The sequence below is a fragment of the Danio rerio genome, chromosome 8 (genome assembly GCF_049306965.1).
Source record: "Danio rerio strain Tuebingen ecotype United States chromosome 8, GRCz12tu, whole genome shotgun sequence".
NCBI classification, from domain to species: Eukaryota; Metazoa; Chordata; class Actinopteri; order Cypriniformes; family Danionidae; genus Danio; species Danio rerio.
The window spans coordinates 26,323,134-26,350,053 of NC_133183.1; the positions used below are offsets into that span (position 1 = coordinate 26,323,134).

At 36.0% G+C, this 26,920-nt stretch overlaps 3 protein-coding genes across 9 annotated transcripts in view; 2 read left to right on the plus strand and 1 right to left on the minus strand.

The window, feature by feature from the left end:
• Positions 1–33: 33 nt before the first annotated feature.
• On the plus strand, positions 34–17,123 carry LOC101882809 (uncharacterized). 3 transcript variants are annotated; one of them, XM_073910398.1, is made up of 19 exons: positions 34–117; positions 3,239–3,399; positions 3,475–3,669; positions 6,478–6,672; positions 7,376–7,394; positions 7,523–7,639; positions 7,876–7,952; positions 8,059–8,144; positions 9,334–9,544; positions 9,672–9,791; positions 9,877–10,019; positions 10,175–10,314; positions 11,630–11,730; positions 11,917–12,011; positions 13,640–13,721; positions 13,905–13,970; positions 14,547–14,713; positions 14,814–14,948; positions 16,610–17,123. In XM_073910398.1, the coding sequence occupies exons 1-6, from the start codon at positions 108–110 to the stop codon at positions 7,537–7,539; spliced, it is 597 nt and encodes a 198-aa protein (XP_073766499.1). In that variant the 5' UTR covers positions 34–107; the 3' UTR covers positions 7,540–7,639; positions 7,876–7,952; positions 8,059–8,144; positions 9,334–9,544; positions 9,672–9,791; positions 9,877–10,019; positions 10,175–10,314; positions 11,630–11,730; positions 11,917–12,011; positions 13,640–13,721; positions 13,905–13,970; positions 14,547–14,713; positions 14,814–14,948; positions 16,610–17,123. The 3 variants fall into 3 exon arrangements, with proteins under 3 accessions (XP_073766499.1, XP_073766498.1, XP_073766500.1); XM_073910397.1 differs by lacking the exons at positions 7,376–7,394; positions 7,523–7,639; positions 7,876–7,952; ... (10 more) ...; positions 14,814–14,948; positions 16,610–17,123 and having other exon boundaries at positions 6,478–6,802; XM_073910399.1 differs by lacking the exons at positions 7,376–7,394; positions 7,523–7,639; positions 7,876–7,952; ... (10 more) ...; positions 14,814–14,948; positions 16,610–17,123 and having other exon boundaries at positions 6,533–6,660.
• LOC796257 (serine/threonine-protein kinase pim-1-like) lies at positions 14,715–19,035 on the minus strand. Its single transcript, XM_021478440.3, has 7 exons — positions 17,486–19,035; positions 16,596–16,964; positions 16,223–16,317; positions 15,993–16,043; positions 15,485–15,857; positions 15,019–15,192; positions 14,715–14,927 (listed from the first exon to the last, which is right to left on the minus strand). The coding sequence occupies exons 1-7, from the start codon at positions 17,661–17,663 to the stop codon at positions 14,830–14,832; spliced, it is 1,338 nt and encodes a 445-aa protein (XP_021334115.1). The 5' UTR covers positions 17,664–19,035; the 3' UTR covers positions 14,715–14,829.
• LOC101882978 (B-cell lymphoma/leukemia 11A-like) overlaps positions 17,525–26,920 on the plus strand; it is a 35,673-nt gene continuing 26,277 nt past the window's right edge. For 4 of the 5 annotated variants that reach the window (XM_073910405.1, XM_073910404.1, XM_073910403.1 and 1 more), the window contains exons 1-4: positions 19,261–19,344; positions 22,586–22,737; positions 22,813–22,974; positions 23,718–23,980. The gene's annotated coding sequence lies outside the window, so the exon portion shown is untranslated. Of the gene's footprint in view, positions 17,689–19,260; positions 19,345–22,585; positions 22,738–22,812; positions 22,975–23,717; positions 23,981–26,920 lie in introns of those variants that run through there. The other variant, XM_073910406.1, reaches the window with a different exon arrangement.

Consider the following 26,920-nt stretch of genomic DNA (forward strand, 5'->3'; position numbering starts at 1 on the left):
TGCATTTATGAACAGGTCAATGAATCGACTCTCACAATTCATTTCAACCACAGATTCATTCACCAAAATAACCCACTCTAGCCGAAGAAACCACTGGACCGATGTGAATGCTACCAGGTTGGAATAATGATTAATATTCTTGTAGATTGAAGATTTTGTTGACATTAGGTTTTATAGAGTTACAAAAATGGTAACGTTAGAAAATTGTTTTAACTGCGAACTGTACTGATTTTGTGTGAACATGCTACATGCTAATACTGTCATGGCATCCAACAACTGCAACCAGCAGCAGGGCATCCAGCATGACGTTTAGTGTTTACTGTTGAGTAGAACCACGACACACACATTATCAACACACACACACACACACACACACACACAGAGACAGACGGAACATCAGAAACTTATCTCAGCTCCAAATTAACATCACAAACTGCCATGAGAAGTAACACAGACTTCTTCCAGAATCATCAGTCATTTATAATTTTTTGTAAGTTTCATTTATAGCCTTTGTAAATAGTGAAAGAAATTTATCTTTGTGTTCCTACAATGTTTAGCCTTGTAAAGGTAAAATAAATATGTATAGAGAAAACTGTATTTAAGAAGAATAATGGACATGTCTCTGTGGATGCTGCTTTAATGACAGTCTGTATATACCTGTAGGCTGGAGGATTGACGTCATATTGCTATGAAACAGTTCCTAGCTGTAGCTAAAATGCTTATAAAGAAGGTTTTGATCATTTGCTGTTTCATCTTTAGCTTCTTTAGTTTTACAGATGTCTTTCTTTAAACATGGCTACAAACAGGAACTTTAAATGCAAACCAAAGAAATCAAATCCTCTTTATCTGAATCTAACACTGATTTTCTTGCATTAGTTGTGCTATAATATTGTACAATTCTGGTTTTACAAAGCTGTTGTCTGCTGCATATGATCAGTGGTGGAAAGAGTACAGAAATATCATACTTAAGTAAAAGTACCATGATTTGCCTATAAATTTAGTGCAAGTAGAGTAAAATTATCTGTTGTTAATATTACTTAAAGTATGAGTAAAAAGCAGCCCTTTCTAAAGTACTCCAGAGTAGTAAGTATTACGCTGTAAAAAGCTGATGCATTGGCGACCATAATTCAATGTCCAGTCATCGTCTAAAGACATTTTGATGTACAATAATGATGTCAAGTGACGTTGATATTTGGTTGATTTTAGGTTATGTTATAAAAGCATCAAGCCAATATCTTAAACCAACATCACGTTGATGTCAAATACTGACCAAAATCCAACATCTGATAGCTGTCATTGTGGTAACGTCCACACAACCTCAAGCTGTAACATCTTTAGACGTTGATTTTAGGTTGGACATCCGATTTTCATTTCCAAACAAAATGCAGCGTCTCCATGACATTGGAAGACAACGTCAGTCTGATGTCGTGTTGAGGTCTTGTGCCTGCTGGGTGTTTAAGGCCATTTCGGTCATCATACAGTAAACACCCATGATCTTCTCATCAGTGACATGCATCTAAACAGTCTCTGGGTCATTGAGTATAAAGATTTTGGACAATTTTAATGCTTGCAAACAGTTTGCTGCAATTATAAATCGCCCAAGTCTTGAGGTAGATCTTTATGTTGCGATTTACTTTCTGTGTGCGATTTAACTGGACAGGAATCTCAAGACTGATTTTTCATATTCCCATAGATAAGACAAAATAAAGTAGTGACTACAGGTTAAAGTAGTGGAGTAAAAGCACCGATACAGCACTGAAAATGTACTCAAGGCAACACACATTTTTAAAACTACTAAGTAAATTACAATTTCTGAGAAAATGTCCTCAATTACAGCAGTTTAAGTATTTGTAGTGTTACTTTACACCACTGCTTCTCACTACACAAAGTCTGTCTTGAATAAAAAGGAAATCACTTTAAACATTATTAACACATACTAATAATTTCAAAATCACTTTAGACAGTATTAACACATAATTATAATATCAACACAAACAGGAAAACAGTTGTTTACTATCATCAAGTCCTTCAGTTCCACTCGAGGTCTCCATGATCTATGCCCTGGTTTGGTGGCTCCTGAAAATAGAATTATAAAAAGTCTGTGACCTGATGACCTGAACATTCTTATATTAAGCAATGTGTTTACTTTATTCAGTAGTCAAAATCATTTCACAGGTAAAAACTGATTCAAATAATCAAATTAATAAAGCAACGATAATAAGGATGATGAGAAAACACTGATCCTTGTTTAATTCATGCTAGAAACATACTAGTAACAATTCATGCTAGAATCTTGCTAACAACTCATGCTGGACTGTCTTGTTTCAGTCTTTAAATGGTTAAATTGTTGACTGCAAGGATCTTCAACATTCTTTTTGTCATCTTGACACTTTTTCAAACTAAATAATCTACTTTTAACAGGCTTTTTCAAGCCACTATAAAGTTTGCCCTCAACCTTTATCATGTCTTTGGGAGGAAACCTATGCCTACAATAAGGGGAACATACTAACTCCACACAGAAATGCAAACTGGCCCAGCCGGAACTCGAACCAGCCAACCTCTTGCTGTGAGGCGACAGTGCTAACCACTGAGCTACCGTGCCACCTTGAGGTCATATCTTCTTCAATGTTACAAAGTTGGGGTGTAATGCTGCACAAGAATGATGCTTTGGTTGGGTGTGGCTACTTTGGCTCTCAGTTTTGTGTCACAGTTTGATTCGATTCTGATTCACAAGTTCTAATTTGTAATCTTGATTGAATTCTTCAGTGTGTTAAATGAAAATATATAAAGCTAGAAGTTCCACACGCTGTTGTTGAAAGAACACTGTATTTGTTCAGTGGTACAGTGATGTTCAGTGGTATTGCTGCTTATTAAACTGAAATACACATTCATAAAATGTTTGACATTTTTTTTATTAATATCAGCTCCATTGTTTTCCCCGTTTTAAAGCACACAGTTCTTCTTGAGTCTATATCTAGGGCTTGCGAAAATACCTTTGGGCACTTTGTAGAGGCTTTTTAGATCCAAATTCGTCTGTTGTAGTGACCTCCAATCAGTTCCCAATAGATTAAAACAAATTCCCTCTTATGTTTATTTTTCCAGAAGCCATCTCACTTACAAATACACCAAATCAGCACTAAATAGTTACGAAATAAAAGGCACAACTGGATTATGCTGATTTTAAATTTCCAGCAGTACTGATGCCTACAGGCTTTTTTTTTGGTTCTCGTTCTGGAAGTGCTGTCTCACATGCTGACGGTCCAGGCCAAAGGAAACATGGACGGGGAAGTCCTCGAAAATCTGAAAGCAAGGCTGGAGCAGTGGTTGAGGTCAAGTAGGAAGAGCAGCCTGAAGTGGAAAAAGTTGACGTTGTTGATGCAGGCGCTCTTGATGATCAAGGTCAGTGGAGTGCAGATTGCATTCTATATATTTCATCATTTCCTATATTTGAATGTATTTTAATTGTACACACAGGTGACAGTGATTATAAACCAGCTGATGAGGAGGCCAGATCAAGACTGGCTGTCAGGCACTTCACTCCTTTTCCCTCCTGCTCTTCATCATCTCCCGCATCTACCTCACAGAAATGTCCTCGCAGGATGGTGGGACCTCCTCGCATATGTCTTTCAGATTCAGGCTAGGGTTAGTCTAGCTTTTTGGGTCACAGAGGTAAAATAAGTGAAGTTTTACAAACTAATTTCAAAAGGAGTGGGATATTATTGGCTGCTTTTCCACTATCATGCCAAACTGTTCTAAGAACACTTCGGTACGGTTACGGTTGTTTCTCGCTAGTCATCAGACATCCTCAATAAACTACAGTACATTTAATATAAAATAATGATCCAGGTCTAAACGATACAGTTTGAAAACGGTTTTAAAATCATAGAGCAGTCTCTGGCAGAGAAGTGAATAACTCATCACATTCTTACGAAGATATTTTATTCATTAAAGTTATTATTTTATTGACTTGAATACAGACCTACTTCGCCTGCCTGAATGTGAGTTTATTGCACGCAGCGCTGCATTTCACAGCACAAAAGTCGCTCTGACTGGGAGAGAACTACCAGCGACTACATGCGCTGCTGAAAGACTTTTTTTTCCTCCTGCGCATCTAATAAAGCGAATAAAGACACGCTTAGCATTGTCAATGTCCAAATTCCACAACAACATCGCTATATCCATGGAATATGAACTTGCAGACTTATTTAACGAGGAAATAATTGCTCTTTTTAATTTAAAGCCACGACAGCTTGTTATTTTAATACCGGCGAGACCACCTGAAGGACGGCGTGTTGTAATGTCGGCCGTCCAAAAGACTTACTGTTGTATGATTTATATTGTAGCCTATATATGCACTAATAAACAAGTCAAAAGAATGAATGAATTAAATAAATATGGATTCTTAAATGTCAGTATTGCTTTTAGTCATAAAATATCAATATGTTTTGACATGTTTTATAAAAATAAAATGAGCATTTTTCATCATTTCAGCTATAGGCAATTATATGATTCAGTTATACATAAGTTATATGACATTTATGGAGCGTGTAACATGTTTCTGTGTTTTTGTTTTTTTATTCTCTGTGATCTTTAATAGCTATGCAAATATTTTTTAAAACGTCAAGCAATAATTTGCCTACAACTTTTTAGTTAATTATGAACACAAAAATAATTATAATAATAAAAATAAAATGATCAAAATAAAAAGGTAAAAGATTAGCATTTTGCTAAATATAATAGTCCTTTATATGCTTTAAATCCTGCAATATATGTGTTGTTTCATATTCGTTTATTATTTCACTTGCTGCATTCATTATTTAATGTTTGAATACGGAAACAAATAACAGCCATCACTTAAATGGTTATATTTTACCATCAAAATGTAGTATATTTTATATCATTAGCAACTTTTAATATAAAAATACTGCATAATATAATTGATTGTTAAAAATGAAATAATTTAAGTGCTATAATTTTATTATTGAAAGTTTTGCTCACTTTTGACAAGGCCTGTCCAAAATGATATTTCTGCCACTATACAAATGCTCTATTATTGTTGCCTTATCATTGTTTATTTTTCTGTTATGTTCAGAGATAATAAATATTATTTATTTCCCCTCCAATCATTTTCAATCATCGCGTTACATTTCGGTCATTTTCCCTCCAAATAAAATTTAGCCAGAGCCGCGCAACATATGACCTCTAAATAAATAAGGGTGCTGTGACATGTACCTATATTTAGCACCCCTATTTGATAGAGCGACATAACAGTGTTCAGTCACATGGTTGCTTTCGCTTTTATGATAAAAAAAAACTAGCTTCGGCTATTAATTAAGTTTAATTGAACAAAGGGAGCCGTTTACGTTTACGTATGCGTTTTGTGTAATGTTTTAAAGAGCTTTGTCGTAGGAAATGAAACCTTATCCGTGCTGTCTGGCCTCGTTTTGCACAGTTCTACTTATAGAACGCTTCAGCAAGATAGTGGAAAAGCGGCTATTGACAGCCGGTCCCTATCAGTAATCATAATCCTGCCAATCGTATTATTCCAAATTTAACATAAATATCAATGTCACAGTGTAAAGCTAAAAGACACTGTGACTAACGAACACACATCACATTGCACTCATACATAAAATACACACTTTTAAACATGGACCTTTGTGTTATTTGTATTGTGCATGTGTGTGTTTGTGTAATGTGTATATGTTGTTTTTTTTCTGTCCAGATTAGCATTGTGTTTATGTAAAAATTTAACTTATGTCAAACAATAGCCCATATCAACACTGAAATAACCACAGACACATTTTCTTTCAAACTTCATTTATTAACTAAACATAGAGTTTACATATACTTACCAGTTTCCATTTCTCAGCACCAAACCTGTTTAACTTTCAAACAAAGCCATTTATACAGATTTTTCCCGCCTTCACTTTGGAGCAGCCATTTTTCATAACATCATCAGGGTCACAACCCCCTGGTCAGTAAATAAAAATCACAGTTTTGTTGTTTAAATTTGTATTGGTTATTTTTTGTGTTGTATTTTGAGTTTTGTATGCATATTCATTTACCTGCATTAATTTATATTCCTGTTGAATGTCTTTTTATGTATTTTTTTGTCTACATGGTAACCCACTACCAGTAAAATGGTTTAACCCATGGGCGGGGCCAATACAATAAAATGGCCCCAAACATTCACTTGAGGTGGGTAGTTGTAGGAAAAGGTTGTTTTGTATCGTTAACAGATTTTGTTCAGGTCTTTTACTGGATTTAGCTGAACAAGCCTGTATATACATTGTAAATATTGAATAGTTTATTTTTCTTTATTGTTATTTTGTCACTTTCACCTGTTTTGCTGGATTTTTGTTTTCACTTTGTGTAAATAAATCACTCTTCACTTTCACCAGCGGCTTCTGTGACACTTTTTTGCCTCCATCCACCCGGTCAATCGTAACAATCCAGTTTAGCTTTACTCCCTAGATTCGCTTTGGAAGACCCAACCCATTCATCCCTTCTCCCACCTCCTCAATTCTAGGATCGGGCAACACGGTGGCTCAGTGGCTAGCCATGCTACCTGACAGCATGAAGGTCGCTGGTTCAAGTCCTAGCTGGGCCAGTCGGCATTTCTGGGCAGCATTTACATGTTCTCCCTGTGTTTGCGTTGGTTTCCTCCAGGTACTCCGGTTTCCTCCCACAGTCAAAGACATGTTACGCAATTGAATTAAATAATAGTAACAGTCAAAGGCACTTAATACCAAGCTTCTCTAATTGAGTATGCACTGGTGTGTATATTTCCCAAATGATGTTTAACAGAGAAAGGAAGTTTTCACAGCATGTCTAATAATAATATTTCTTCTGGAGAAAGTCTTATTTGTTTTATTTCGGCTAGAATAAAAACAGTTTTAATTTTTTAAAGAACATTTTAAGGTCAAAATTATTAGCCCCTGTAAGTTATATTTTTTTCAGATAGTCTATAGAACAAACCATCATTATACAATAACTTGCCTAATTACCCTAACCTGCCTTGTTAAACTAATTAACCTAGTTAAGCCTTTAAATGTCACTTTAAGCTGTTTAGAAGTGTCTTGAAAAATATGTAGTCAAATATTATGTTCTGTCATCATGGCAAAGATTAAATAAATCAGTTATTACAAATGAGTTATTAAAACTATTATGTTTAGAAATGTGATGAAAAACTCTTCTCTCTGTTAAACAGAAATTGGGAATAAAAATAAACAGCGGGGCTAATAATTCAGACTTCAACTGTGTGTGTATATATATATTTATATATAAAATTAAATAAAATGTCTGCATGTTATTACAAAACATATTCATAAAATTCACACCTGATTACAGTGTTCTTGTTTCTTCTTTTTAGAAGCCGAAAGATAGATGTGGTAAGATTCAAGATGCAGAAATAATATTTAAAAATTTATTTTATTGACATGATATATTACTAACTCTGAACAGTCTGATGAGGTCAGAGTTTTTCATGCGAGAACAGTCTTGTTTCAACCCTTCACAGGTTTCCAAAGTGTCTGAGTTTCCATGTCCCATCTGCAGTCGAGTATACCCCATGCAGAAACGCCTGACACAACACATGAAGACACACAGCACAGAGAAACCTCACATGTGTGACAAGGTAACGCTTTTGAATGCTGCAAATAAACTCTGGAGGGAAAAAAGCTGAGTTCATAAGACATGTTCAATTCCACCGAATGCCTGTTTTGTTATGGTTGGTTTAATGAGGATTCAGTCCCTTCAATATAATAGTAATTGTTGAAGGAAGTGATTCTCTGTAGAGCAGCTCTGACACAGTCAGGAAACACTGCTTTTCATTTACTATGTTAACACTAGTGTAAATGTGTTGCTTTGCAGTTTGGGAAATCCTTCAAGAAGCGGTACACTTTCAAAATGCATCTTCTCACACACAAAGAAAACAGTGGCAACAGCCTGTAAGTGAGATGTCTGGACAAGTATATATGTTTGTTTCCCTATAAAAATGTTTACTTGTTTGATGAACAGTCATAGTATCTCTTTCTATCTGTGATCCTTTGTCAGGTTTAAGTGTGAGTTCTTGTCCTGAAATGACAAGAAGCATTTGCTCAATCATCAGCTGTCCCACACCGACGACAAACCTTTCAAATGTGAAGAGTGCAAGTATTCAACAAGCAAAGAAGACTTCCTGGTGTTTAACATCGCCATTAAACACACCGGAGAGTGATGTTTTTAATTATTAGGACTGTTTATACTTCAGACAGGGCTGGACGATTAATAGCAGACAATAATTTGTGCATTTTGTCAGTAAAGCTGGTTCTAATAAACATCCAGCACATGCGTTCAGATGCAGTAGCTTTTACTACACACTACACTGAGTTATTTACACTGATAAGCTATGCAAAACTCTGATTAGATTTAATCTATTGATAATGAAATAGAAATAATCATTCTGTGATAATGACTGCTGCATCACTTCTCAAACTTTGTGTAATAAAGGCTGCACTTGAAATTACGGCATTACAGACCATTTAGGGCAGTGTTTCTTAACCACGTCCCTGGAGGACCACCAGCTCTGCACATTTTTCAAATCTTCCTAAACAAACACACCTGAGTCAGATCATCAGCTCTTTAGCAGAGACTGAAAGACCTGTAATGGATGTGACAAATAAGACATCCAAAACATGCAGTGTTGGTGGTCCTCCAGGAACGTGGTTGAGAAACACTGATTTAAAGGTATGTAAACAACCTATTTAAGGTCCTAACCTATTTCATGTTTTGCATGTTAAATTTCTGTAGCTTCAGAGAATTCAAAATAGTACAATATTCTGTTTATTCAACAAGCGCTAGTGGTATTTCCTGGGTTTCTTTATGGGCATTTGGGGTTTCTGTGAGAGCACCCTCTGGCTTTTGGCAGAGATTTACTATAGATCACACCATGCCTCCCTGACAAGATATGCATGAGAATGTATGATTTGCTCAATCGAGTTTGCAATTTTTCATTACCAATAATGAAACAGGGCTGTTCAATATTTGATTCTGATTGGCTAATGAACATTTTGAGGTCTGCAATTAATTTTTATGGAAGCAAACAGCTAAAGAAGTTCCAGGCAGGCACTATGCTGAATGATTTCAATTGTTTCATAGACCACAAATGGCAGAAATCTCATCACAGTAAAACTATAGGCTTTAGGTGTGGTAACTGTAGTACAAGTGGGATAAATGACTCTGATCTATTGAAGTTGCAGTACTTTTCTAACAATTCAATGCCTGTCAACAATTATGCCTTAGTTAAATTGGTGGAATGTTTTCTGATCATGTCTGTTTGTCTTTACCCAGGTAAAAAGCCCTTTTGTGCCACTTCACGACGCAACACAGGAAGAACTCATTTATAATAACTGAGACTTTCGAAGAGTGAAACACTCTTCGACCCCAGACGCTGGGGTTGTGCCGATAGACGATGCCATCTTCCATCGTAGATGGCCGACAAACTTCACGGTGCTGAGCTGGCATCGGGATCCATCGCCTCGCCCCGCATTTATGTTGATATGTAACTTATTATGTAACTTATTATTTGCATATCTATCCCTATGAAGAAAAGATTTTTCAGATTTCAGAAAATAATACCCTCTCTGAATGTAGCTATAGAGACAGGATCCTTAAATTATTTGTTTCAGACACTCTGAGAAAAGATTCAGAATCTGTTGCAAATGGGTGTAAATCATTTGACTTGCAAAACAAAATGAAGGCACTTCAATATAACATTGTGTTTAAAAAAGCGCACAGACTGACAAAACGTAAGTGTAGGTGAAGTAGCTTTGGATTAAAGTCTCTGCCTGTGTATAATAAATATAAATATGTATATGTATATTTTTATCCTAGACTCACATGGCCTTGCATGCATATTTGAGGCCTCATAAATGCACCAGCTGCAGTTTTGCCTCTAAAAACATGAAAGACCTGCGACGTCACATGATGACACACACCAACGAGAAGCCTTACTCCTGCCAGGTGTGCGGCCAAAGGTGAGCAACTGAGAAAGAATCATTCAAATAAATTAGCAAATCTTAGAATTTGTACTGTTTACATTATTAATACAGACACAATCATAAATGTTTCCCCAAATTAAACAAAGAAACACATTGCCCCTCATATTGAAACTCTCATAAATTATTTTTAGGTTCAACCGTAACGGACATCTGAAGTTCCACATGGAGAGGCTTCACACTTAGGAGCTGTCTCCCCGTAAAGCTCGCTCCATCCCCTCACAGCAGACCATCATCATCAACAGCGATGAAGAAACTTTAGCCACACTGCAGAGTAAGTGCTGGAATGAATATAATTGAGTGGATGAACTATGACGTCAATTTTTATGCAAAAATTCTGAAGCGAGTTCCGGTTCCCTTGTCCCAAAGTCAATGGGTTTTTTAAAATGTGATTTTGGTTAAATCGCCTAAATAAGGTTTGTTGCTACCACAAACTCAAGATACTTTCACACTTTATTTTACAACACAAAACACATCAGATACATCCCACTTTTGATTTTATTTGTTTTTATCAGAGACATTATACGTCTTCGAGCTGAACTGGTCTGGAATGCAACCCGCTTTAAATTTACAGCTTGTGTTGGACATTTGGATTTGTCTGTTATTTGGTGAAAGTGTTTTCATAAATCATATTTTATATAGGTTGTTTTTTTTTTCTTATTGGGCCTTCATATTGAGTGAAGATAATGACCATTATGACAGATTCATTTGTTTTATCAGGGTTAGAGTATCATTTATTTCAATAAAGCTATTTAATGAAGATTCTGCTTACCATAGGACACTGTCTCTTCCCTGCTTTCAGTAATGCAAAGTTGTGAATAAATTTGTAAAATATATATAAATATTCGTGATCTAATGATTTTTTGTCTTTTTTCTTCATCTGAACAAATGTTTAATTATAAATGCAATATTTACGCTCCTCCTGAAACTCAATTATACTCACCTTAGAACGTATATCATATGTGACTGTATGGGCTGCTTTTCTCAGTACTTCATAACAAAAAAGAATATTGATGTTCTCTATCCATGACCACATTTGCAGCGGTTTAACAGACTTTTTGATAGACCTCATTTCTGTCATCTATGAAAAAGAATATGGGATTTGTAATTGACAGTCATAGCTAGGTTTTCACTACGGTTAATGGGCTATGTGCACGCAGGCAATACACTTATTTAAACATGTGTTATGATTAGAATATATAGGCACATTTCTAAAACAGTACATGTTTGAAAACGTATACACCAACTGTAAAGCAAAACAAATGTATTTTTCATTGAGAAACTATCCAAAAGGCATGTACTGTAGGTCTGTATAAATGTTGTGTGAGGATTATCCTGTTGGACAAAACGTGTAAGTGTAATGAACTGTGTTTGAACACAGAGCTAGTTATTTGCAATCTTCGAGAAGTCTATGGGAAAATCTTATGGGGATTTTATTGAAGGAACCAGTTTTATGCTAGCAGCCGATTGGCCTACAAGGTGACATCATAGTTCCTCCACTCTATTACGGTAGTCACACAGCCCTGGTCTGTTTATTAGACACATCTTGTTACTTTGTTTCATTATATTTCATCTTTTGTGATTTATAGATTTGCAGGCGGGTCAAACGGTCATCAGCCCAGAGAGGTTACAGCAAGCGTTGGGTCAGGAACACATCATTGTGGCTCTGGATCAAAGTCTTTCTGACCAGGTACTGCACAGCTACACACTTTCTCATTCACAGCCTGTAATTAATGTTGGTTGGTTATGAAAAATCACAAAGAAGAGCTTTACATTTGAGATTGTATCTAATGCAAGGTGGTTTAGATTTTATAAAGTGGTAAATGTATAAATGTAATATAAATTCAGGTTTTAAAGGCATGTTTTTGAAAAAAAGTTTCTTAGGAGGAGGCAACATATATTCAGCAGATCACAACAGTAGATGGACAGACCATACAGCACTTAATGACCAGAGACAACCAGGTCACTGAGGTAAGACTCATTTATTAAAGCTGTTTTCAAATAAACAGTAAACACACATTTAACAGTTTGGTTTTGAACAGATTTTTAATTTGAACTACATTTAGTAAAATATATAAAATAATAAGTGATTTTTTTCCTGCCCTAGTTTTAAGGTTTTAAACCTTTTTGTTTAAACACTTTTGCAGACAAAGTAGCAAAATTTAGTAGTTTGAAGAATAGTGGAAAGTATAAAAATTTCAAATAATAATTTATTAGTATTTTGGTGCTAAACTATGATATTAAAATAGAGTTTAGGAACATGTTATCAAATGATTCTTGTTTTAAATATGTCTGATAAGATTCTTAGGTCTATTATCTGTTGTTACACTGAATTATATTTTAGTTTGTGTCTTCTCATAATCATTGTAAAAAGTTTGACAGTCTACAAAAAAGTTAGGATTAAGTGATTTTCTCCTAAAAACACGCAAAATAATATAAAAACAAGCTTATTTTGCTTTTGCACTTTCATATTTTGTTTTAATGAAAAGCTGCCTTAATGTTGACATCTTTTTGTGAAAACAAGACTATATTTTTTTCTTGTTGTTGTGAGTTTATGATGTTTAAAAGGAATGCTGTAACATTAAGGTGAGACATATGTAATGTGTGCGACAGATTAAGGATGAGGCAGGAATTGATTTAGAATTTAAGCATTTTACTCAATGGTTTAAGCAAAAGATGTAACAATAATAGTAGAAAAAGAAATAAACATTTACAATATTGTCTTTAAACGAAAAAAACAATGAGTGTGAGCCAAATTAAAGAAATTAACAAAACAAAACAATCCTTAAATCTAATGTCTAAACTAGGTGACAAAAATAAATAATGAAAATAAAATCTATATCTTCAGTCACGACACCCGATGTAAACTAATTAAACTACAAACTCAAAACTACACAGGGGGCGAAACTCAAACTAATCCTAAAAAAATCAATCTAAACTAAAACAAACCTTACAAGAAGGTCATAAGGTTCAGTTTAGAATCACACAACAACCATCAAAGCCTTTACTCAAACCCAGCAAAGTTTAACAAGTAAACTCGAATTACCACAGTAAATAACAAATAATAATAAAAATAATAAATCATCTAATAGCCTAAGCATGACAGAAAATGCAACAGCGTGGCACCCAAAGGTATGCCGAGGCAGAGCGCACACCAAACACTGATCTTTAGCAGCTTTAAATCTCCGCGACTCATCCGGGGATTGGTTGATCTGGCACCATCATAATAATGATGGACGGTTAACTGAACCTATAAGAAAACTAAGAGTGGAGTGAGAAGCTGAGAGAGAAGGGTGAGGAAAATAAATACACAAAAGTAACATCCAAAACAATATATAGTTTTAATGAATCTTACTCCCAACCAGATTTCCATCCCAATCTTTTAATTACTTAGAGACCAAGAAGAAAGTTTTGCAGTGTATGTTTGATTAGGGATGAAGTATACAGGACATATTTTAATATATGATAAAAAACTAAAGCTAAATCACACTTATAGTTTTGACTCTTGAAAATAACACCAGTAAGCGCCTTAAGCCTCATATTTCCTTGTGTTAAATGGCAAAATTAAATTTACTGCCTCTTCCACTCCCTTTTCTCAGGTCCAGTATATCATCTCTCAGGATGGAGTTCAGCATTTGCTCCCAAGAGAGTATGTGCTGGTATCATGGGAAACACATTCAGGTTAGTATTTGTGCTTTACATCATTCATAACCCAAGAGTCCAGAACTCCTCATGGTTTTTAAAGAACAGTTCACTGATGGCTCATCTGATCTGTAACTGCAACCCAAGAAGCATTTTTAGCTTTTTATGGTCTGTTGGATGCTTTTTCATCATCATGACTAAAACCCTGACTTTGAATTGCAGATGGGGGACTGGCAAATCACTCACATTCAGTATGAACATGATGGGATGTTTCTACAGGAACAACAGGTTGAGTTCAGAGCCAATACTGGCACACTTGTTTACTTTGTTCATGTTGTAATTACTGTAATTCAAATGTAACATGATTGCTTATAAATACTTGAACTGTTTGTGTTTACTTAACATTAACAGTAAAACCAATGCATGATGTATGTCTTAACTAAATCAGAAACTTTTATTGTTTTGTTTTGTTAAACATTTTGAGAGGCCTGAAAACAAACCTTTGAAAATTGGTTTGAAAGACCAAGTTTTTGAAAATGCTACAGATTTAAATTAAAATGTTTTCTTTGTAGATTACATGGCATGTAAGTGTAGATTACAGATTACTTAACAATACAACAAAACTATAAACATCATATGTTTGCAGGCACATAGTGTATTTTATAAAGAGAAATTGCCAACTACTGGCCTGACATAAATAGTACAGCATTTTTCTGCCTTTTTCACAGACTCATCTGAATGTCACATTCTCATGTTACGATGTTTGTATTTTAAAACATTTCTAAAAACAGTTCTGAATTCACAGTAAAATATTGGAATTTTATATGGATGATTTGCTGATGTCGCAGTGACTGATATGTTTAGGTTTTGGGTCAGCGCTGGACTGTATTCTTTAAAAGTGTAGTTCTAAAAGTGCGCCTTAATGACGCCAGTGGCAACTGCAGTGTGTGTTAAAAATGACTGGATGCTGTTCAAACCTCATGCCAGATTTTTGTCACTGGGACTAGATCACAATATAAGCCACATCACAAGTGAGTTCAAAAATATATATTTTTATTAGAGACATACACAAAAACAACTGTAACAATAAAGAAGTGAATAATACAATAACAAGACACTATATATTAACAGCAAAGGTGTCAACTGGCTACTCCAGCATGAACCAGTCGTGGTAAGGCATCTGTCCTAGAAGAATTCTGTGCTCTGGAATCTGCTGCAGACAAGCCCACATCAGATCACAGCATTCTGTGAAAAACAAAAGGAGAAGTGAAATTATTATTATTATTATTATTATTAGTAAACTGTTTTTTAACTTGTTCTTTGATGAACATCTCACCTTGAGAGAGGGTAAATTTGGACCAGTCATGCTCCAGGTAGTACAGGTCATAAGTCGTTGGGAAATCTCCATGCAGCAATGTGAAGAGAAGAACCCCAAGAGAATAGACAGTCGCTGGTTTGGCATGGTAACATCCTCTTTTGTAAAACTCTGGCGGCATGTACGCTTCTGTGCCTGGAGGAGAGACATTTAGTTAAATCTCTGTGTCAGCATCATGTTGATAAATATACCAGATGGGTTTCAGGTGTGCTAATTACTGAGCTTTCAAACCGTATATTGATAATGCTTATGTACATTCATAACTAGTGTTGTCAAAAGTATCGATACTGACACTCATCACAGTCATATTTGCTGAGCATGTGAACACAAATGGCCAATCAGTGTTGTTTAACAGCGTTCAATTGGACATTTTTAAAATGTCAGTCCCAAAGTCGATACTTTTGACAACCCTATTCAAAACACCTACCAGAAAAGGTGGAGTATGCTGATTCTATCATGTAATCTCCGCAGCCAAAGTCAATCAGCTTGACCTCCAGAGTGTTTGGGTTTACAAGCAGGTTTTGCAGCTTAATGTCTCTGTGGAATACTTCCCGGTAGCAGCAAACATTGGCAGCATGAACAGCTTGGCCCATGATAGTTTGTGCCGTTTGCTCGGTGAGGACGCCTCCCTTGAGTTGCAGAAATGCCTCCAGGTCCATACTTGGCGTAGGCCGCTCCATGACCATGACATAATGGTCTTTGAAGACCTGCCAGTCAAGGAGCTGAATTATATTGGCACACCTGGAGCCACTGCTGGCCATACTTGCCAAGGTGATCTCTAGAGGTGGCTGGTCATGAGACTGAAAACAAAATAATAATGTTGGTTTTCAAACAAGGATTTTTAACCACAGCCTGTTGTCTAATATTAAATATAAGACATTTTGAGTTGAACACAGTGACTGAGAAGAGAAAAACAGAAAGTGTAGTGTACTTACAGAGCAGAGATCTTGCATACGTGGTGTCATCTGGGCAAATTTAACAGCCACCTGTTTAAAGAAATAAGCGAACAATTAACATGTGCATCCAGATCATTTCATTCAAATCCTGAACAGAGGTTTCATCAATTTAAATTCTCAGAAATGTCAAAACAATGAAAGCATGTTTCTGATGATGTTCTTTAAATAGTGAACTTCATCAAAGAATTTGAGTCTACAGAAATGAATACCTGCAGACCATCCTGTATGCGGATCCCCTCAAAAACAGAGCCGAAACCTCCTTCACCGAGCTGCTTTCCCAGATTGTAGCGGGAGCTGATGTCATCTGTTAATATAGGAAGAACATTTAGCTGACTGGACACAAAATCTTATTCAATTATAAACCAAATAAAAGAGTTTACAACAAATAAGACTTTCTCCATAAGAAAAATATTATAGGAAATGAAGGAAGTGAAAACTTCTTTACTCTGTTAAAAATAATTTGGGAAATATTTGAAAATGGAATAAAATCACAGGAGGGCGAATAATTTTGACTTCAACTGTATAATTTTAAAATGTTTGATAAGCCTAAACAAATGTTATGAATTCTAGCAATAAACTTACTATTGTCCAAACAGGTCTCATCATCTGCTGTAAGACTCAGAGCAGAATCATCAGCGGAGTCATCTTGTGAGACCTTCTGATTCAGTGAAGACTCCGAGTCTTCATCCAGTGCAGAGTCAATGTCAACCTGCACAGAGTCTCCGCTGAACGCTTCAAAGATGCCATCTGATGAGAACTGCTGGCTCACTGGAGATTCAAAGCTGTTCACTTCAGATTTCACAGTGGAGTCCAAGTCTTCTTCTGCTGGAGCATCAGGAATTGAAGGTTGGAGAACCTCCAGCTCCAGATTGTTCACAGCAGTGTGAAAGAATTTCGAGCTACTGATCGGCTCGTCCTGTAGGTCATGGATCTCCAGTGCAGGGAGCGGATCTAAAGAGGGGAAGGAATATCATTAATATGATTCTGTAACTCTTTTGACTAGATATTTGAAGTTAATTTGCAAAGACATCACTCAATGTATTTTATTATAATCTTGCAGTTTTTGTGTATTGAAGTGATAATTAGCAATAAAAAAGTATGTTTAAACTATATATCTAAAGGCATAAATACAATTAATTATGAATTTCTTGTTTTAAACACAAAAATAGACCTATTCTGAAGAATATTCCTGAAATCAGCAGCCATTAAACTTCACTGTAGGAACTCAAAATACTGGAAGTCAATGGCTGAATTCAGTATTTGTGTTCAACACAAGAAAGCACCTGAAACAGGTTTTAGGAGTGAATTATGACAGACTATTCACGTTTATGTGAACTGTCCCTTTTAAGAAATTACCTAAAATTCTTAAATGTTTCTAGTCAATTTTATTTCTTATCTTTAAACAGCTACTCTGACATGTTCGGTGTGTTTTAGCATTGTTTTAGTAATTAAAATTCATAAACCTAATTTACCATCAACAGTAGCTCTTCTGGGGAAACAGGCTTGGAAGAGGGGCGGGTCATCGGGTATCGGATGACGGTGGTTTTCTGCCGTGTTGCCGGTGGATGTGAGTGGCTCACGGGGTGGTTCGTGTGCACGCTTGATACCGAACGCTTTCTTTAAACGGGAAATTAACTTTGAAAAGGCCATTTTATCACCGTTGTGTGGAATCGCAGTAAATACTGAACTACTAGTCGTCGAAAGAAGCAATGAGGGTTTCTGCTTGATTCAGTCAGCGTTAATTAGCCACTGATGATGTCAGAGTTACGTGGTTCCATTTGGAACGCGAAAGAACATTTTCAAAACACGCGGGGACTTTTTAAAACACAATAACTCAAACAACTAATGCAGGGCCGCGCTAGACTGACTGGCTAATTTGCCTTAAAGTGCCCACACATCCACGTTATACACACACACACACACACACACACACACACTTAGGTCAGAATTATTATCCCCCCTTTTTCTTTTCAGTTTAGTCCCATTATTAATCTTAGTCGACACAGCAGATTGAACCGCCAACTTTTCCAGCATATGTTTTACACAGCAGATGCTCTTCCTGCTGCAAGCCACCTCTGGGAAACCTTTTAATTTTTTCTCTATTAAATATTTCCAAAATTACATTTAAGAGAGCAATACAATTTTCACAGTATGTCTGATATTTTTCTTCTGCAGTTTTATTATTTATTGAGTATAGTATAAATATTACTTATTATTAAGTCTTATTTGTTTTGGCTAGAATAAAAGCAGTTTTTATAAAAAAAAAAACATTTTAACGTCATAATATTAGCCCATTTAAGCTATTTTTTTCCAATGGTCCACAGAACAAACCATCATTATACAATAACTTGCCTAATTACCCTAACCTGCCTAGTTACCCTAACTAACCTAGTTAAGCCTTTAAATGTCATTTTAAGCTGTTTAGAAGTGTCTTGAAAAATGTCCAGTCAAATATTATTTACTGTGATTATAGCAAAGATAAAATAAGTCTTTCACGATGTAATTTCTCATTTTAATAATAGTTTTAAAGGATGTGTGGTATTTAGTGACTCATTATGTTTTTAATTTAAATGAACTAATTTAGTAATGTTTGTATGTAACTGGATTTGTAATTTTTTTTATCTAAAACTGTTTCTTCTCAATTAACATTAGTGACAACATTAGAAAACCATAGATAAGAGCTGACAGTTACTTACAGCCATTTATTTATTGCCATCCTGGGTTTTGCTTTCATTTGCAAATTTCTTTCAAAATGTAGCACTTAATATTTAGTTAGTTTCTGTCATTTGAAAGTAATTGTTTACAGTATTGCAATATTTCTGTCTCTATTGTAATGTTACACTACTTTTGCATTGAATCTGAGCTCATTTTCGATATCATGGGTATGACCTATTATCTAGACTGTATATCAGTGGTTCCTAACTGTTTAGAGTGGCATACTCCTAACATCCTTCTCCATTCTCTTTTCCGCTCAGACTGCAGTCTCTTCATTTAAGCACAATATTTGCAATTTAAATAAACATTTTCTGTGAATTCTTTACCTTTATGAATTCTTCTTTTTTTTACATGAATAATGTTTAGAATAAAGTATTAAGAAAAATATACAACTATAGTCAAAATTAAGTTATCCATGCATTAACTGAGCCCGCCAGTAGGTGGCAGTAAAGCCATGTTTTAAGTGAATAAGACATTTATTCAGTAACAAAGCAACGGTTGCATTTATGAACAGGTCAATGAATCGACTCTCACAATTCATTTCAACCACAGATTCATTCACCAAAATAACCCACTCTAGCCGAAGAAACCACTGGACCGATGTGAATGCTACCAGGTTGGAATAATGATTAATATTCTTGTAGATTGAAGATTTTGTTGACATTAGGTTTTATAGAGTTACAAAAAAGGTAGAAAATTGTTTTAACTGCGAACTGTAACGTTACTGATTTTGTGTGAACATGCTACATGCTAACACTGTCATGGCATCCAACAACTGCAACCAGCAGCAGGGCATCCAGCATGACGTTTAGTGTTTACTGTTGAGTAGAAACACGACACACACATTATTTATTATCAACACACACACACATAGAGACAGACGGAATATCAGAAACTTATCTCAGCTCCAAATTAACATCACAAACTGCCCTGAGAAGTAACACAGACTTCTTCCAGAATCATTAGTCATTTATAAGTTTTTGTAAGTTTCATTTATAGCCTTTGTAAATAGTGAAAGAAATTTATCTTTGTGTTCCTACAATTTTTAGCCTTGTAAAGGTAAAATAAATATGTATAGAGAATACTGTATTTAAGACAAATAATGGACATGTCTCTGTGGATGCTGCTTTAATGACAGTCTGTATATACCTGTAGGCTGGAGGATTGACGTCATATTGCTATGAAACAGTTGCTAGCTGTAGCTAAAATGCTTATAAAGAAGGTTTTGATCATTTGCTGTTTCATCTTTAGCTTCTTTAGTTTTACAGATGTCTTTCTTTATACATGGCTACAGACAGGAACTTTAAATGCAAACCAAATAAATCAAAGCCTCTTTATCTGAATCTAACACTGATTTTCTTGCAGCTGTCGTGCTATAATATTGTACAATTCTGGTTTTACAAAGCTGTTGTCTGCTGCATATGATCAGTGGTGGAAAGAGTACAGAAATATCATACTTAAGTAAAAGTACCATGACTTGCCTATAAATGTAGTGCAAGTAGAGTAAAATTATCTGTTGTATTTATTACTTAAAGTATGAGTAAAAAGCAGTCCTTTCTAAAGTACTCCAGAGTAGTAAGTATTATGCTGTAAAAAGCTGATGCATTGGCAACCATAATTCAATGTCCAGTCAGCGTCTAAAGACATTTTGATGTACAATAATGATGTCAAGTGACGTTGATATTTGGTTGATTTTAGGTTATGTTATAAAAGCATCAAGCCAATATCTTAAACCAACATCACGTTGATGTCAAATATTGACCAAAATCCAACATCTGATAGCTGTCATTGTGGTAACGTCCACACAACCTCAAGCTGTACCATCTTTAGACGTTGATTTTAGGTTGGACATCCGATTTTCATTTCCAAACAAAATGCAGCGTCTCCTTGACATTGGAAGACAACGTCAGTCTGATGTCGTGTTGAGGTCTTGTGCCTGCTGGGTGTTTAAGGCCATTTCGGTCATCATACAGTAAACACCCATGATCTTCTCATCAGTGACATGCATCTAAACAGTCTCTGGGTCATTGATTTGATCAAAGATTTTGGACAATTTTAATGCTTGCAAACAGTTTGCTGCAATTATAAATCGCCCAAGTCTTGAGGTAGATCTTTATGTTGCGATTTACTTTCTGTGTGCGATTTAACTGGACAGGAATCACAAGACTGATTTTTCATATTCCCATAGACAAGACAAAATAAAGTAGTGACTGGTTGAAGTAGTGGAGTAAAAGCACCGATACAGCACTGAAAATGTACTCAAGGCAACACACATTTTTAAAACTACTTAGTAAATTACAATTTCTGAAAAAAGCTCCTCAATTACAGCAGTTTAATTATTTGTAGTGTTACTTTACACCACTGCTTCTCACTACACAAAGTCTGTCTTGAATAAAAAGGAAATCACTTTAAACATTATTAACACATAATAATAATAATAATAATATCAAAATCACTTTAGACAGAATTGACACATAATAATAATATCAAAATCACTTTAGACAGTATTAACACACAATTATAATATCAACACAAACAGGACAACAGTTGTTTACTATCATCAAGTCCTTCAGATCCACTCGAGGTCTCCATGATCTATGCCCTGGTTTGGTGGCTCCTGAAAATAGAATTATAAAAAGTCGGTGACCTGATGACCTGAACATTCTTGTATTAAGCAATGTGTTTACTTTATTCAGTAGTCAAAATCATTTCACAGGTAAAAACTGATTCAAATAATCAAATTAATAAAGCAACGATAAAAAGGATGATGAGAAAACACTGATCCTTGTTTGAGACTTATTGAAAGACAGAAACAACATGCTAATTTATGCTAGAATCATGCTAACAACATGCTAGTTCATGCTAACAACATGCTAATTCATGCTAGAAACATACTAGTAACATTATTAGAATCTTGCTAACAACTCATGCTGGACTGTCTTTAAATGGTTACATTGTTGACTGCAAGGATCTTCAACATTCTTTTTGTCATCTTGACACTTTTTCAAACTAAATAATCTACTTTTAACAGGCTTTTTCAAGCCACTATAAAGTTTGTCTTCAACCTTTATCATGTCTTTGGGAGGAAACCTATGCCTACAATAAGGGGAACATACAAACCCCACACAGAAATGTAAACTGGCCCAGCCGGAACTCGAACCAGCCAACCTCTTGCTGTGAGGCGACAGTGCTAATCACTGAGCTACCGTGCCACCTGGAGATCATATCTTCTTCAATGGTACAAAGTTGGAGTGTAATGCTGCACAAGAATGATGCTTTGGTTGGGTGTGGCTACTTTGGCTTTCAGTTTTGTGTTACAATTTGATTTGATTCTGATTCACAAGTTCTAATTTGTATTCTTGATTGAATTCTTCAGTGTGTTAACCTGAAAATATATAAAGCTAGAAGTTAAAATGTAAGTTCCACACACGCTGTTGTTGAAAGAACACTGTATTTGTTCAGTGGTACAGTGGTGTTCAGTGGTATTGCTGCTTATTAAACTGAAATACACATACATAAAATGTTTGACAAATTTGTTTGATTAATATCAGCTCCATTGTTTTCCCCGTTTTAAAGCACACAGTTCTTCTTGAGTCTATATCTAGGGCTTGCGAAAATACTTTTGGGCACTTTGTAGAGGCTTTTTAGATCCAAATTCGTCTGTTGTAGTGACGTCCAATCAGTTCCCAATAGATTAAAACAAATTCCGCCTTAAGTTTATTTTTCAGAAGCCATCTCACTTACGAATACACCAAATCAGCTCTAAATAGTTACGAATTCTAAATAAAAGGCACAACTGGATTATGCTAACTTTAAATTTCCATCAGCATTGATGCCTACAGGCTTTTTTTTTTTAGGTTCTCGTTCTGGAGGTGCTGTCTCGCATGCTGACGGTCCAGGCCAAAAAAATCTGAAAGCAAGGCTGGAGCAGTGGTTGAGGTCAAGAAGAAGGAGCAGCCTGAAGAGGAAGAAGATGACGTTGTTGATGCAGGCGCTCTTGATGATCAAGGTCAGTGGAGTGCAGATTGCATTCAATATATTTCATCATTTCCTATATTTGAATGTATTTTAATTTTACATACAGGTGACAGTGATTATAAACCAGCTGATGAGGAGTCCAGGTCCAGACTGGCTGTCAGGCACTTCACTCCTCCTCCCTCCTGCTCTTCATCATCTAACGCATCTACCTCACGGAAACATCCTCACAGGATAGTGGGACCTCATCGCAAATTTCTTCCAGATTCAGGTTAGGGTTAATCTAGCTTTTTGGGTCACAGAGGTATAATAAGTGAAGTTTCACAAACTAATTTCAAGAGGAGTGTGATATGATTGACAGCTGGTCCCTATCAGTAATCATTATCTTGCTAATCGGATTATTCAAAATTTAACATAAATATCCAGCCTAACTTTTCTCCCTATCTTCGCTTTGGAAGACCTCCCCCCATCCATTCATCCCTTCTCCCACTTCCACAACTCTAAGATCGGGCTACACGGTGGCTCAGTGGCTGACACTGCTACCTGACAGCATGGTTCAAGTCCTGGCTGGGCCAGTCGGCATTTCTGTGCGGAGTTTACATGTTCTCCCTGTGTTTGCGTGGGTTTCCTCCAGGTACTCCGGTTTCCTCCCACAGTCAAAGACATGTGACACAATTGAATTAAATAATAGTAACAGTCAAAGGCACTTAATACCAAGCTTCTCTAATTAAGTATGCACTGGTGTCGTTGGCGGTCAATTCCTTCAGAGCTGTCTTTATTAATCAAGGAATAGGCCAAATGAATCGGGGGGAGCTCTCGAGAACTACCTGATCTCATATCCCTCTAAATGGTCATTGACCAGAAGGCAGCCTCGGGCTCATCTATCTCTGAGCTCTGGGTTCTCTTTCGGGACAGCATGCCAAACCTACTAACATGGTCAAGCATTATTTAAGTGTGAAAATGTTTAAATAGCAACTTTGATATGAGTGGGATAACCCTAAATTTTATAAACAGAGTCACCAGCAGCACCATCTGAAACCAACAATACAGAGGATCCTCGAGCTCCTGAAGAAGCAAGTTCCTTTGGATTGGAGAACAGATCTTTTTCGTTTTCCAATGGGACAGTAGTGGAAAAAGGAGTCAGCCAGTCAGATTCTGAGAACAGAGATACTTCATTAAACACCAGCCTCGATGATCTTGAGTTCCTGCCCAAAAAAATGAGGACGACCTTCCAAACGCTTCCTTCAAAAGAAGTACAAAAAATACATGAATCGCAAGTAAGTATTGTTTTACTACTTGTTATGACTTCTTGATGTTAATCTAGAGACTGAAGTATGTAACATTTATATTGTACCATAGACCATTCTATGTAATGCGGGAGGAAATGAAAACCATGCATCATCCAAAATACTGCCAAAAAATAATAATTTATTATACAAAATCAAAGTTAAACAGAAAATAGTAATAATAAAGAAGAAGAATATAGATAACAACAAATACTACAAAAGGTTAATTATACACAGTTTATATGAACAAGAATAATCCAAAAACAATAAACCCTGCAGGGGAAGAGGACAAAAGTGTCGGTGAAAGAAAAGAAAATAACAAAAACAAACTAACTCCGCTTAACCTTTTTACCTAACTGAAAACAAAATAATCGAAAAACCAGTCTTCAGCGTGTGCCTGGCCTAACTTACCTACTCTAACCCAACCAAACAGAAAAATACAAAGACAGCGCTCACTCCTAAACCTGGGCTATTTCTCAATTTCAAGTACGCAAAAATTGCACTTGCGTCCTTGGAAGTTCAGACTTGCCAAGTTCAGACTTGGAAGAACGAACTCCTGAGGACGCAAGGACACAAGTCGGGTACTTCTTCAAATGGAACTGCAGTGTACTTTATAACGTCACTTACCTCACTCACCATGGATTCATCAGTTTCACTGTACATTAACAATAAAATGATTTAACTATATCAAGCACGACCCTTTAATTAATATTATATTAACATTATAAATCTACATTATGTATACATATATTCATATAAATGTGAAGTAAAATGAGTTATTATATACAGACACGTTTCTTTGATTATCAGATTTAATAAACGGCAATGGTAATTATACAAGTGTATACACAATAACAAATAAAGATAATGTCAAACAATTAGCCTAACAAAGATAAACAACATACAACATGGTAACCTAAATAAAAACAATTATAAAAGGTAACAAAATAATACTGCCAAAATAATACACCTGAGAACAAATGATAGATTTAAAGACCAAAAAATGTCCGCTAGATATTCACAAGATGAATTAAAAATCATGTTTTAACTACAATGGAGTGATGAGATCCAGCGGTACATCCGAGATGGACTGGCCGAAGTAAAGCTCTTCTCGGTGGGGGAGGTGATGAAGGAGCTCCCGCTGGCAGGCTGGGAGTTGGAGTTCGCATAACCTGAGGCACATCGTCAAAAACGCTCTATCTTTGTGAATAAACTGACGATTCGAGTTTAAACAACTACATTCTGCCTGAAAAAACTTTTAACGCTTTATTTTGTGACACAGTAAAGGAGTATTTTTAAAACCGTGTGGGTTTTCCCCTCTGCCATTAGCGTTTGCTGGTTTAGCTGCAATGCATTCTCTGAGCTTCCCAAGTTGCACAAGTCACCTCTCGAAGCATCTTTGGTGAAAAACGCAGAGCAAGTACACATCCGGGAATTTTATCTGTATTTGGCAAGATGTGAACTTTGAATTGGAACAGTACTTTGGTGACGGTTGATGACATTTCACAAGGACACAAGAACGCAAGTATAGACAAGAACGCATATTGAGAAACAGCCCAGGTTCGCTAGGTGTTGTAAGAATGTTAGTCGCGTGACATTTCCTCTCCAAATCCTTTGGGGCAACTGCAAAGTTTATCAACAAACGATCACAGATGAAGAATAAAAATAACGAAAGTAAGCAAGATGGCAATGTCATCTTTGTCAACTCATACCAAAAACAAAAGAAATAACAAGAGGCAGATTAAAACAAACAACAAGGCAGGAACGCAAATGTCTCTGTACGGCGTCTCAATTGTCATCCTTTTAAAAACCTGGCGACCACTCAGATTGGCTGCAGAACCCGCCACATCACCCAAGATAATGAGGATTGACCGATACTACAGCCAATAGCAATCAAAAAGGGGTTGAACCTGTGAAATAGAGAGGATCGAGACAGAGGCTGTTTCTTAATTCCAAGAACGCAGAGAACAAACTTGCGTTCTTGTGGAGACCGGTCTTGCCAGGTGTCCCCAGAAGAACAAACTTGGGAGACAGTGAGAACAGACAACACGTCCTGTGAGAAATGAGATGCTGCATTCTTCCTGATGGCCACATGACCACATGAAATTTTTTTTAAACATTACAGCACTCATACAACGATTTATTGTTTTTCCCTTTTTCAAAATCTATACTATGCATAAAAACATTATAAATACACGTTGCACAATATAAATGAAACTGATTTTAATATGAATTTCAGCAAACAAACACCCTTAATTTGTTTATTCCTTTATTAAGATGTCCATCCTAATGTTTATATTCACCGTTTCATTTAAGGGAAACTCCTGAGGTAAATAAGTGATATCTATGAACTTTAATAATAAATCTGTATACAATGCTGCGCTTCCCACCTCCAGTCGCAATGACTTCTGGGACTTCCAGAGTGAGATCGGTGCTCAAGTCTGCATCGGTGTGTCCTCGATATCAAGAACACATCTGGGAAGTTTCACGCGTCCTCTGTTCTTGCAGTCTTGAGTATTGGAACTAAACTTTGGCAGCTGATGATGACGTTACACAAAAACACGAGGACGCAAGACCGCTGAAGAATGCATATTGAGAAACAGCCAGAGAGATTTTGAGATTTTAAAAGTATTTTATTATAAAAAAAAATCCAACAATCAGTACAATTTCAAGTAACACCAAACAAAATGAAGCAAAAACATTTATCTTAAACCAAGTGCAAAAATGAGTTCATCATCAATGACCTCACACAAGATCCCTTTAACCCTTTTACTAAAGCAAGCTAAAAGACAGAAGATCAATCATAGCTTTAACGGACCCAGTCATCGACTTTCGCTTTACGATTTAAAGGGCTAGCATTGCACCAGACCCCCGTAGGTGGTTTCGTTTGAAAGTGTAGAATCTATATTTTATGCACATATGCATAATTTT